The sequence below is a fragment of the Sebastes fasciatus genome, chromosome 4, assembly GCF_043250625.1.
Source record: "Sebastes fasciatus isolate fSebFas1 chromosome 4, fSebFas1.pri, whole genome shotgun sequence".
In the NCBI taxonomy this organism is placed as follows: domain Eukaryota; kingdom Metazoa; phylum Chordata; class Actinopteri; order Perciformes; family Sebastidae; genus Sebastes; species Sebastes fasciatus.
In genome coordinates, this window is record NC_133798.1 from 27338597 (window position 1) to 27351992 (window position 13396).

The 13396-nt window shown below is 40.3% G+C and overlaps 1 protein-coding gene across 1 annotated transcript in view; it reads right to left on the bottom strand.

The window, feature by feature from the left end:
- LOC141766418 (receptor-type tyrosine-protein phosphatase beta-like) overlaps nt 1-11601 on the bottom strand; it is a 33671-nt gene extending 22070 nt beyond the window's left edge. The window contains exons 1-4 of the mRNA XM_074633286.1: nt 11236-11601; nt 8947-9348; nt 2997-5566; nt 1967-2231 (exon numbers count right to left, since the gene is read on the bottom strand). Of these exons, the coding sequence (XP_074489387.1) occupies nt 1967-2231; nt 2997-5566; nt 8947-9348; nt 11236-11287 (3289 nt within the window). The 5' untranslated portion in view covers nt 11288-11601. The remainder of the gene's footprint in view (nt 1-1966; nt 2232-2996; nt 5567-8946; nt 9349-11235) is intronic.
- Between the last annotated feature and the right edge of the window lie 1795 nt (nt 11602-13396).

The following is a 13396-nucleotide window of genomic DNA, read 5'->3' on the forward strand; positions in this document are numbered from 1 at the left end:
TTTCAGATCTTTTGCTTTGGACATTTTTTCAGACTTTTCTGTCCGACATTTTTCAGATCTTTTGTCCGACATTTTTCAGATCTTTTTTTTCAGACTTTTTTCTCGGACATTTTTCAGATCTGTTGTTTCAGACTTTTTTTTCGGACATTTTTCAGATCTTTTGCCTTGGACATTTTTTCAGACTTTTTTTTCGGGCATTTTTCAGATCTTTTGTTTCAGACTTTTTTTTCGGACATTTTTCAGATCTTTTGTTTCGGACATTTTTTCAGACTTTTTTTTCAGACTTTTTTGTCTGACATTTTTCAGATCTTTTGCTTTGGACATTTTTTCAGACTTTTTTTTCGGGCATTTTTCAGATCTTTTTTTTCAGACTTTTTTGTCCGACATTTTTCAGATCTTTTGTTTCAGACTTTTTTGTCTGACATTTTTCAGATCTTTTTTTTTCAGACTTTTTTTTCGGAATTTTTTTGCTACGTATAGTAGACCGTTGCTACGTATAACAGACCGTTGCTACGTATAACAGACCGTTGCTACGTATAGCAGACTGCTGCTACGTTTAGCAGACCGTTGCTACGTATAACAGACCGTTACTACGTATAGCAGACCGTTGCTACGTATAGCAGACTGCTGCTAAGTATAGCTGCTAAGGTGCAGTAATGCACCTGTGAGGGTTTCTGGACAATATTTGGCTTTGTTTTGTGTTGTTAATTGATTTCCAGTAATAAATATATACATAAATTATATTATATTATAAACACATACAGCATATTTGTCCACTCCCATGTTGATAAGAGTAGTAAATACTTAAATACTACTATATATAGTATACTATATACTGTATATATATACAGTATATATACATAAATATACATGTATATATATACATGCATATACACATATCAGTTAGGCTCTAATACAGATTTCTGTTATATCATTGTGGAGAGTCAATGTTTGTGTGTGTGTGTATGTGTTTGTGTGTGTGTGTGTGTGTGTGTGTGTGTGTGTGTGTGTGTGTGTGTGTGTGTGTGTAGATGGTTGAAGGTCGATAACATTGTTTTCAAGAATGAGCATTTCATGGAGACAGGAAACCAGAGTCAGGGCGGGGCCGGACGAGGAGAAGGACCCCCCAACATTGAACTGTGACCCCGTCTGAATAATGCCTCGTCCCTGAGGACACTTCACTGCTTCCTGCTTCCTCAGTGACACCCTGAGGACACTTTACTGCTTCCTGCTTCCTCAGTGACACCCTGAGGACTAAACACCCAATTCCAACACTCGACCAGTCAACAGCCTGGACACGTCTAGGTTGACTTTACGAGGGACTGCATTGTTCCACGTCCCACATATTGAGATGATTTCCCACATTTTGATTGGCTCTAGTTTTCAAAAACCAAACCGCTGCAGGACAAACGCTTTTTTTTAAAAATCTGTCTTTTATCCAACGGCTGTGAAGAAAGCAGGGAAGGCTGTCATCATGTTTGCCGTCAAACTGAGCAAAACATGGGTCAAGTGCAGGTTAACATTTCACCGTCCTTGCTACGCTACGCCCAACGGGGAAAAATACGAGTCACCGCAAAGTCACAAGCTATGCATATTTAGGAGAAATATGATGGAAACTAGCATCAAAGAAAAGGAAGAGCAGCTACAACAAAGACTGTGAAACTACTTAGAAGTATTTATAAGCTGGTGGAAGGAGATTCTCAGAGTTTTTAGTGAAATTTGCCAGTTATTTTTCAGCCATGGCCAACGGCAGTACAGTAAAGATAAATTGAGGACGTGTAAATCTTTGGATCAATATAATTAACTATCCTTCAGTAAAGTCAGTCAAAAAGAGAGTCCCACAATATCGGCGAAGCATTTCAGAGACAGTGAACCTGATCATTACAGTAGAGAATGTGTAATTAATTTCATGTCAAATAAACCGAATATCTCGTAATGGTAATAAAGATGATATTTCCTCGCTCACCTGTACGTACCGATGCGTTGCTCCTCTCTCCGTCCTCCTTGGAAATCACCATTAACCAGTACAAAGTCCCGGGATCCAGACCCGTGATCCGACAGGTGAAGCTGATCCTGGACTCTCCATCTGGGTCACAGTCGGCGCCATCGGCTTGCCAGTCGTCATCGATGACCAGGCTGAAGTTACAGGACGGACCGGCGCTGCTGAACGTCGCCACGATGGAACTGGAGCTCGAGCTGATGTCTGTGAAGTTCACAGAACAGCGGGAAGCCTGCAACAGGAAGTGACATCACCACAGGTGAGCCGAGGTGGCGCTGCAGAAATTAATTCATCAATTCATTAATTAAAAATAAATACAATGAAATAAAAGATAATGAAATCATAATAATAAAAAAAAGAATACAATTTAAATAAATAAATAATATAAATATTGGGGTGACAGCCTGATAATCGATGACATCACGTGACATCAGCTCCTCTTTAAAAACAGAAAACGAGAGGAAAATACAGCAAAATACTCCAGGGATTATGTTATTATATGGGAAAATATTCATATATTCATATCTGGGATATGAATCAACTTCAAATATTATTATAGAAAATATCAAACATGCTTCCAGGGTCAGATGAGGTTGACTTTAAATCTACAGGAACAACACAGTTATTATTAATAACAATAATAATAATAATAATAATAATAACAGAAATATCATTGTTATATTGTTACTATTATCATTATTGTTGTCATTATTATTATCATCCTCCCTCTCATCATTATTATAATTAATATCATTATTGCCATTACTTCAGTGAATAGTAAACTAGTATTTTCTTCAACCATTGTTAAAAAAACAAGCCAACAATACTTGATAGCCAGCGTTAACTAACGTATTCAGAGAATTATTCCGGCTCCACTTAACGCTCGCCCACTAAAAACCTCATCATGGTTACTAACAGAGAAGAGGTCTATGAGATTAAACATGAAATAATTAAATAATAGCAGCAAACGGAGATTCAAAGCAACAGGAATACTTACAGGTGTAGTGGTGGCTGACCCTAAAGTCGTGGGCTGAGGTGTAGTTGTGGTCAAAGGAGTTGTGGTTGTTCTGGTTGTTGTTGGAGCTGCAGGTGTTGTACTGGTTGTGGTGGTGGTTGGAGTGGTTTTGATGGTTGTTGGCATGGCTGTGGTCGTTGTGGCTGCAGTTTCTATGGTTGGAAGTGCTGTAGTGGATGTAGGTGTGGTTACACGGGTGGTCGTGGGTTTGGTTGCGGTTGTAGGTGTGGTCATGGGTTTGGTTGCGGTTGTAGGGGTGGTCGTGGGTTTGGTTGTGGTTGAAGGGGTGGTCATGGGTTTGGTTGTGGTTACAGGGGTGGTCATGGGTTTGGTTGTGGTTGTAGGTGTGGTCGTGGGTTTGGTTGTGGTTACAGGGGTGGTCATGGGTTTGGTTGTGGTTACAGGGGTGGTCATGGGTTTGGTTGTGGTTACAGGGGTGGTGGTGGGTTTGGTTGTGGTTACAGGGGTGGTCATGGGTTTGGTTGTGGTTACAGGGGTGGTCATGGGATTGGTTGTGATTACAGGGGTGGTCATGGGTTTGGTTGTGGTTACAGGGGTGGTCATGGGTTTGGTTGTGGTTACAGGGGTGGTCGTGGGATTGGTTGTGATTACAGGGGTGGTCATGGGTTTGGTTGTGGTTACAGGGGTGGTCATGGGTTTGGTTGTGGTTACAGGGGTGGTGGTGGGTTTGGTTGTGGTTACAGGGGTGGTCGTGGGTTTGGTTGTGGTTACAGGGGTGGTCATGGGTTTGGTTGTGGTTACAGGGGTGGTCATGGGTTTGGTTGTGGTTACAGGGGTGGTCGTGGGATTGGTTGTGATTACAGGGGTGGTCATGGGTTTGGTTGTGGTTACAGGGGTGGTCATGGGTTTGGTTGTGGTTACAGGGGTAGTCATGAGATTGGTTGTGGTTACAGGGGTGGTCATGGGTTTGGTTGTGGTTACAGGGGTGGTCATGGGTTTGGTTGTGGTTACAGGGGTGGTCATGGGTTTGGTTGTGGTTACAGGGGTGGTCATGGGATTGGTTGTGGTTACAGGGGTGGTCATGGGTTTGGTTGTGGTTACAGGGGTGGTCATGGGATTGGTTGTGGTTACAGGGGTGGTCATGGGTTTGGTTGTGGTTACAGGGGTAGTCATGGGATTGGTTGTGGTTACAGGGGTGGTCATGGGATTGGTTGTGGTTACAGGGGTGGTCATGGGATTGGTTGTGGTTACAGGGGTGGTCATGGGTTTGGTTGTGGTTACAGGGGTAGTCATGGGATTGGTTGTGGTTACAGGGGTGGTCATGGGATTGGTTGTGGTTGTAGGGGAGGTGGTGGGTTTGGTTGTGGTTACACGGGTGGTCGTGGGTTTAGTTGTGGTTGTAGGTGTGTTCGTCGGACTGGTAGGTGGGACTGTTGGAGTTGAGGTGTTGATCCTTCCTGGAGACACCGCCACGGCTGTTGGAGACGTCGGTGGAGCACCTTCAGTCGTGGTGCTCACTGAGACTTTTGGACGAACTGTAAAGACCGTTGGCAGCGTTGCGGTAACTGTTGGTGAAGTTTGGGAAATGGTCAGCAGGGTTTGAGGTGTCGATGGTGGATGTGTCTCCATGATGGATGTAGACATCATATCTGCTGTTGAAGGTGCGTGAGCAGTTGTAGGAGGAGGTGTGGTGGTGGTGGAGGCAGGTGAACGGCTCTTGTCAGTAGTTGAATGTGTTGTATGAGTTGTATCTTGGTTTGACTCTGTGTCAGCAGATATACCAACAGTAGCATCAGAGGTGACATCAGAGGTGACGTCAGAGGTGACCTCAGAGGTGACCTCAGAGGTGATCTCAGAGGTGACCTCCGAGGTGACCTCAGAGGTGACCTCAGAGGTGATCTCAGAGGTGACCTCAGAGGTGACCTCAGAGGTGATCTCAAAGGTGACCTCAGAGGTGACGTCAGAGGTGACCTCAGAGGTGATCTCAGAGGTGACCTCAGAGGTGACCTCAGAGGTGACCTCAGAGGTGATCTCAGAGGTGACCTCAGAGGTGACGTCAGAGGTGATCTCAGAGATGATCTCAGAGGTGACCTCAGAGGTGGTCAGAAGATCAGTCGTGTTCATCTCTGAGGAAACCAGAGTCACAGCTGCAGTTTCAGACTCAGGATCCTGTCTAATGGAGGAGGAGGAGGACGCAGTCGTCTCAGCTTCAGTCCTGAGCTGAAGAACATTTGTAGCTGACGAACTCTCCGAGACGTCTGTGGATTGATCTGCCGTGAACGCAGCCAGACTCGAGGAAACAATATGGCTGCCGTTCAGAGCTGACAGCTGTGTGACTGAAGTTGAAACATCAGGATTGAAGTCTCTAGTCTCCGACCTCCTGGTTCGAGTTTTGGTGATGTCGCTCACATGCGCTGAAGCTCCGTCAGTTATTGAACTGTGGACTTGTCTGGTGGTGCGGTGGGTTTTCACTGTGTCTGATAATCGTTCATTAGTGACGGTTACGGCAGGACTTGTGATGGTGTAGACGGTGCTGGACAGTCCCGGTGGTCTATGGGTGGATGAATCAAAGATGGAGACAGAAGTGATGTCTGAAAAATAAGGAAAAAAGTTCTTGAGTGAAATGGCAATAAAAACATATAAAAACATTGGTTTTATCTTGAACACATTCTCAGATATGAATCCTGAAAACAGATAAAGTAATGATTGTAGGTGATTTTAATATCCATGTGGACGTTGATGATGATAGCCTTAGTACTGCGTTTATCTCTTTATTAGATTCAATTGGCTTCTCTCAGAACGTAAATAAACCCATTCACTGTTTTAACCCTCGACCTTCTTCTGCCATATGGCGTAGAAATTTAACATTTAATAGTCTTTCCACAGAACCCTCTTTTATCAGACCATTATTTCATCACTTTTGAATCCCTGTTACTAGACTACACACCATCAGGCAAACATTTGTGCACTAGATGTCTATCTGATAGTGTTGTAGCTAAATTTAATGAAGTGATTCCATCAGCATTAAATTCAGTGCCATGTCTGAATATAACAAAGGACTCCTATGCTAACTCAGTCTTGTGAAGGGCTCATTGCATGGGTGGAATATGGTCTCAAAAAAGTACAAAATGCAAGTCTCCCTCAAAAATAATCCAAGGCACACAGTAGTGTTTGAACAAAATTAAAATGCCTTTATTTTACATGGCAATAATTGGTTGAAATGACCAACGCGTTGACCAACATATATATATACAATAACACATTTATACTGCATTCAAAACACTGCATGTGATTATCATAAAGTGGGCATGTCTGTAAAGGGGAAATTCGTGGGTACCCATAGAACCCATTTTCATTCACATATCTGGAGGTCAGAGGTCAAGGGACCCCTTTGAAAATGGCCATGACAGTTTTTATTTACCAAAATTAGTATGACATGGTTGGTACCAATGGATTCATTCGTTTTTCTCATTTCATATGATACCAGTTTCTTCACTCTAGCTTTAAAACTGAACCCTCTACAAACTCTGAAAGACAGAATAGCAGCCGTCAGATTTTTCAGGGGTTAATTAAAAATCGATGCAGCGTTTTGGAGAATCAATACAGTATCGCAAAACATAATATCGCGATAGTCATGTGTATTGATATTTTCTTACACTCCTAAATGAAAGTGAAACGTCATAAACAGAACACGAAGAGCGGTCTCCTGGATGAAACCCCCCACCATGTGTGTGTCTTTAGCTCTTTAAACTACATCACCACAGTTACTCCTGGCGCACTTTCTCAGAGCGTTTATTGTTGCCCCGGATGGGTTTACAATGTAGTTAAAGGGACTGCTTGTAACTTCTTACACGTATAAATCAATCCGGGTCGGTGTCCCATGGGCGCTCGCCAGCAACAGGACGCTGACTTTCTTTGACTTAACGGCCACAGGTGTCGCTGTAAACAAGCATTTCTGATTCTTACAAACAGTCCCTTTAATGGAACGCTCAGTGCGTTTCATACCGGCGTTAAAAGGTGCCTTGTGTGGCGGTATTGAACGCCGACGGCCATTTCAAAGCGTCGGCATGTCGTCATCTCCGAGGCTGCGCTCACTTTTGGTGATGAAATGATGAAAAACTGTTGTGTTGCGGGTCAATCGAGGCTTTCACACTGACATTTGAGGCTCATACGATACGTGAATATTCACTGTCAGTGTGCTAAATGGCTAAATGATGCTGGTGACAGTGACTAGCATGGCTAGCTACCGTTAGCTTGAGTGTGAGGCTGCTGCAGTAATACAATCATACATTAACGTTATAGCAGCATCAGACTGTCGTCTCCAGCTAAATCTCAGCCTATAGATCAAACAGTTGGCTATTTACACGTTGGTTATTTACAGACAACACTTAGCTTAACACAGGGGTCAGCAACCTTTACTATCAAAAGAGCCATTTTAGGCAAAAAAAAATAATTATAAATCTGTCTGAAGCCGCAAAACATTTGAGCATTGTGATGAAGGTAACACAGTTTATAGTCTAAGTATATACAGTAGTATATAAATCTAGTGAGGGCCAAATTGCAGATGCACGACGGAGTATTAGGGCCACATTGAGGGGAAAAAAAATCTGAGATTTCCAGAATGAAGTCATAACTTTACGAGAATAAAGTCGTAATGTTACGAGAATAAAGTCATAATATTACAAGAAAAAATTACGAGAATAAAGTTATAACTTAACGAGAAAAAAGTTGTAATATTACGAGAATAAAGTCATAACTTTACGAGCAAAAAAGAAGATAACACGTAAAATTACTACTTTCAAAATTATGACTTTATTCTCATAATACTACGACTTTTTATCTTGTTGACCTATGACTTTATTCTCGTAATCTCAGATTTTGTTTTTTTCCTCAATGTGGCCCTAATATTCCGTCATACCGTCGTATTATAGACCTACTACAATGATAAATAAAAATGAAAATGTGAACAAAAAACAGTTATTCATTTCCATTTTTAAAAATCCACAGGGAGCCACTGGAGAGGAGCAGAAGAGCCACATGTGGCTCTGGAGTCACAGGTTGTAGAACCCTGGCCTAACAGGATTCAATCAGATATGTAGAGATGTCTGGATCAGTAATATCCTCCACTGTGTTGGACGGGGGAAGACTGAAGGTATTGCCAACGCTCAGGTTCAGGCAAGATCACTAAATAATTATTAGACATGTGTATAAAACAAACGTTTGTATAATGAGATGAATGAATACGAACTTGTCTAAATTACTTTCAACATACGTCAGATCACATTGAAGTCTAGGAGATCTTCTAAAGGGGGCGTGGCCTCGACTTTCAGTGAATAAAGTGTCAGTGGACAGTAGTGATGCAGATGTTCAGTGTTGACATGTTTCAGCTCCTGTGTGTCTTTATTATTGTTATTATTATTATTATTATTAATGTGTCCTAGAGAGAGAAGAAATGTGTTGGCTGAGACTCAGACAGGAAGAACAGCTCTGACGTTCTTCCTCAACTATCAGACAGCAGCAACAATGTGAAGGAAGTCGGTATCTGCGACTCACTTCCTGTGGAGAGACGCTGAAGTTCAGCAGGTAACATGTCAGGTAAACTTCACTTCATTGTTTCACAAAGACAAATGAAAGAAAAAATGGAAGCTGGACAGAAAGTGGTGTCATGACGTCTGCTCTCTGAACAAGATTTAAGAAAAAATAAAGATAAAAAGTGAAGATGAACTTAAATGACTCTTTATCACTTTATCATTCAATATTATTAATATTCAAGCTGCTGTCGTCTCATCAGAGGTGGAAGTACTCTGATCTTTTACTTCAGTAAAAGTACTAATACCACAGTGTAAAAATACTCTGTTACAAGTTAAGTTAAGGCCAGGTATGAGGATGACATCACTGGTGGGCGTGGCTACAGGTGCAACACCTAGTGTGAAGTTAAAGTTAAGGACAGGTGCGTCCTGGTTCCTCTCACCTGTTTGGGGACATAAAGACGTCACCAGCTGAGTCCCTCCCGAGTCGACATCATACCCACTCCACTCTGAAGCCTGCAGGTTTTCTCCAATCACGACGCGGGATCCCTGTTTCTTCAGGTACATGTGAGTCTCAGCCAATCCAAACGCTCCGTTGGTGTTGTAGCAGCTCCACGCCGGCGCTCTGCTGCAGTCGCTCAGTTTGGCGAGGCGTGCGTGGAGCGGCAGGTGAGGGCTGGGGTCGGCCCAGAGACACCTGGAGGACTGAGTGTGGACCAGCCTGGCTCCGCCCAGCCACGCCCACTGCTGGGCGGGGTTAGTGACATCACAGCGTCCCAGGAGGACGGCTTGACTTTTGGTGAAGAGACACAACCTCCTTGGGGTCAACATGACGAGGAAACCAGCTGAGGAGAGACGAGTCCACAACAACACAAAGGTTATTAAATACAGAGTTTCTATGGTGATATGAAATAAAACGGCTCTTTAAAGGGTCACTTCAACTACTTTCAGACGTTTTAGACGCTTCTGTCTACTAAACTACCTGAACTCACCTCCATCGTATTACGTCTGGCTGAGAACATCATGATGTGGGGCAACTGAACCTTTAAGTGAACACCTTTTAACAGGTTTAGTGAAGTTTCCACATCACTTCCTATGACGTCCATATCCATAACACCTTATAAACATACTTATAACATGTTATAATCTGTTTATAGCACTGTATGATTATAGTTACTGTATATGCACTAAAATATCCATTATTATCCAAGTATCTGAGTACATTTACTAAAGTAGTGTTAAACTATTAAAACTTAATGCTATTAATCACTTTAATGTGTTTTATGCTCAACATGTTTTCATACATTTCATTTTACACTTTTATCTTCTGTCTGTTGATTTTATTCCTCCAACCTTGTAACAGTGCTACACAAATAATCTTTATTACTATTTTCATTATTATTATTATTATTATTATTATAATTATTAAGTATAACCTTGATTTACGTGTGCTTTATTTTTCCATTTTCTGCGACTATATACTTCTACTTCACTACATTTCACAGTAACTAAAGTAATTTGATAAATCTTTATTTCTACACTGTAGTATTAGTACTTTTATTCAAGTAAATGAGTAAAAGAAGTAAAATTACTTCTTCCATCACTGAGTTACATTAATAATAAAACATAACCTCAGTCCATTAATTTATATTAATATCAACATCATTACTGTCAGAATGATTATATATTATATTATATTATATTATATTATATTATATTATATCATATTATATTATATTATAATATATTATATTATATTATATTACATTATATTATATTATATCATATCATATTATATTATATTATATTATATTATATCATATTATATTATATTATAATATATTATATTGTATTATATTATATTATATCATATCATATTTTATCATATTATAATATATTATATTATATCATATTATATCATATTATATTATATTATATTATATCATATCATATTATATTATAATATGTACTATATTATAATATATTATATTGTATTATATTATATCATATCATATTTTATCATATTATAATATATTATATTATATCATATTATATCATATTATATTATATTATATTATATTATATTATATTATATTATATTATATTACTTTACAAGTTAATAAGACCAGAGGTATCAAGGTTTAACAACTAACGACTATAGAAAAAAACACTGTACTAAGTATTTAATACTTTGTGTGGGTACAATGGTAAATTATTACTGTGTATTATTACTAATGATGTAGTAACAGACTTAATACTAAAATGAAAGTATTTATCATTTATTAGAATAATGAGTTATTTACAGAAAAAGCTTTTATTATTATTTATACAGTTTTAATGATTTCTGGTCGTTGGTTGTCTGTTGGTACTCTGATTGTACTTATTCAACATCATTTAAAAAGTATTGACAGAGTCATTCAGTTCTCCGTCTCGTTGTTTCCTGTACTTCTCCACTTGTACCAGTAAGTACTCTCTTGGTACTAGTAAGTAAATACTACTCGTCTACTCTGTAATCTGAAGCTTCTCACAGAATCTGAACTAAAAAAACTTTTTCAAATAAATTTGTTGTCGATCACACAGATATGAGTCTTTGTGTTCTCTAGTCCTGATCCTGATCCTGATCCTGATCCTGATCCTGATCCTGACCCTGACCCAGACCCTGACCCAGACCCAAACCCAGACCCAGACCCAGACCACCAACACCAACACATGATCATGAGAGCAGTACTTACAGCCCCAGCTGGCTCTCAGTAGGATGAAGCAGAGCAGGATCAGGGCGTCCATGTTGCTGGCAGCTCGTCTGGCCTCAGATGAGCCGAGTGGAGGAGCTGAAGGGAAGTGAGTGTTGTTGGGAGGAAAGAGTTGGCCAGCAGCGCTTCCTTCTATTCTATTGTTGCCCAGGTTTCATGGTGAAGGAGTCGGAGGAAATACCAGAGTACATCCCCCATGTTCAGTTCTTCTAATAAACCTGCAGAAGAAGAAAACAGCCCACATACAGTACCTCATGTTCACTTATTACAACTTTAGACAAAAACCATAATAATAATAATACACAAAGAGCTCATGTCTCCTTTTTATTCAGCTTTAACCACATTCAATAAGACACAGTGACGCAGATCCATTGATTCTCTGTTTATGAGTAATCCATGTTTATTCATCCATGTAAAGAATGATTTCACATTGAGAACAGCAGGACGTGACGTAAAACATGACTGAGCATATTTTCTGTGTTTCTTCGTATTGTCGGTAGATCGCTACAGAAATAAAAGAAAATATTTAGTATTTAATAGTATTTAATAAATAAACCCCTTCAGGGTGTCGCCCTGAAGGGGTTTATTTCACAACAATGATCCGCTAGCTGTACATTATCCTGCTTATTACACGGCTACTTACTGAAGAAATCAATGATTTGACACAAAAACTGTCCGCCAGAGTCCGACATCAGAACTGTGCCCTTAGCAACGGTCTGTTATATGTAGCAACTGTCTGCTATACATAGCAACGGTCTGCTATACGTAGCAACGGTATGTTATACGTCGCAATGGTCTGTTATACGTAGCAACGGCCTGTTATACGTAGCAACGGTCTGTTATACATCGTAACGGTCTGTTATACGTCGCAACGGTCTGTTATACGTAGCAACGGCCTGTTATACGTAGCAACGGTCTGTTATATATAACAACGGCCTATTATACATAGCAAACGGTCTGTTATACATAGGAACGGTCTGCTTTACGTATCAACGGTCTGCTATACGTAGCAACGGTCTGCTATACGTAGCAACGGTCTGTTATACGTAGCAACGGTCTGTTATACATAGCAACGGTCTGTTATACGTAGTAACGGTCTGCTATAAAGAAACAACAGATCGTAGAACGCCGTGATTGATCAATCAGAATCGAGTATTCAACAAAGCTATATAATATATAATATAATGTGATATCAGCAGACTTTAACTTGTCACCCTTTCCTTCTTCCTGCCCCCCTTCCTTTCCTCTGACATCCTGTCCTGGTCAGGAGGAAGAGGAGGAACATCTCCTCCACCCTCCACATCCTGCCTGCAGCCTTCACACTGAACCAACACACCAAAACATGGAACCAGAATATTAGACTGGAACCAGTTCCAGTCCGGTCCAGTTCTAGTCCGGTCCAGTTTCAGTTCCACTTCCAGTCCGGTCCAGTTCCAGTTCTACTCCGGTCCAGATCCAGTCTGGTCCTCCATCCACCCTCTCTGTGGTGGAGTGAACTAAATTATTGTTTAGCCAGTATTGCACAGTTGAAGATATAATAAATTATGGGGTTATAGCTGCTGATAAAAATAATAAATATATGTTGTATATAATATATATGTATAAATACACAACAATTTACAATCTAATGAACATGTCCGTTTTCTAGACTGGACATCTGATCCTAAATACAATCTATTAACTTTGAGTTGATGACGTCAGTGTGTGAATAAAGCAGAATAAATTAAATGTCTGTCTCAGTTTGAGCAGTTTACAGTAAATGTTTGAACCAGTAGTCACATGGAACTGACATCGGATCGTGTTCCATGAGGAACACTTAACAGTGTTGCACGTCGTCAGTAAGGTCAGCTGGTGAAGTAGTCATCGATGCAGCTCGCTGTTGGAGGGTTTATAACCACCTCACTAGTGTTTTTAACCTCTGTTGAGTGTTGAAGGAAGTCCCACCCTCGACAGGAAGTCAGTTTAACCTCGACCAACCCAGAGTACACACACACACACACACACGCACACACACACACACACACACACACACATCAAATAAACTGAAAGTAAATCAGTAATAATTTGTGCTCTCTGATTAATCACATATGTGCACTATTAATCACTATTAATCATTACTTCCCACATATTAGTACAGGGATGC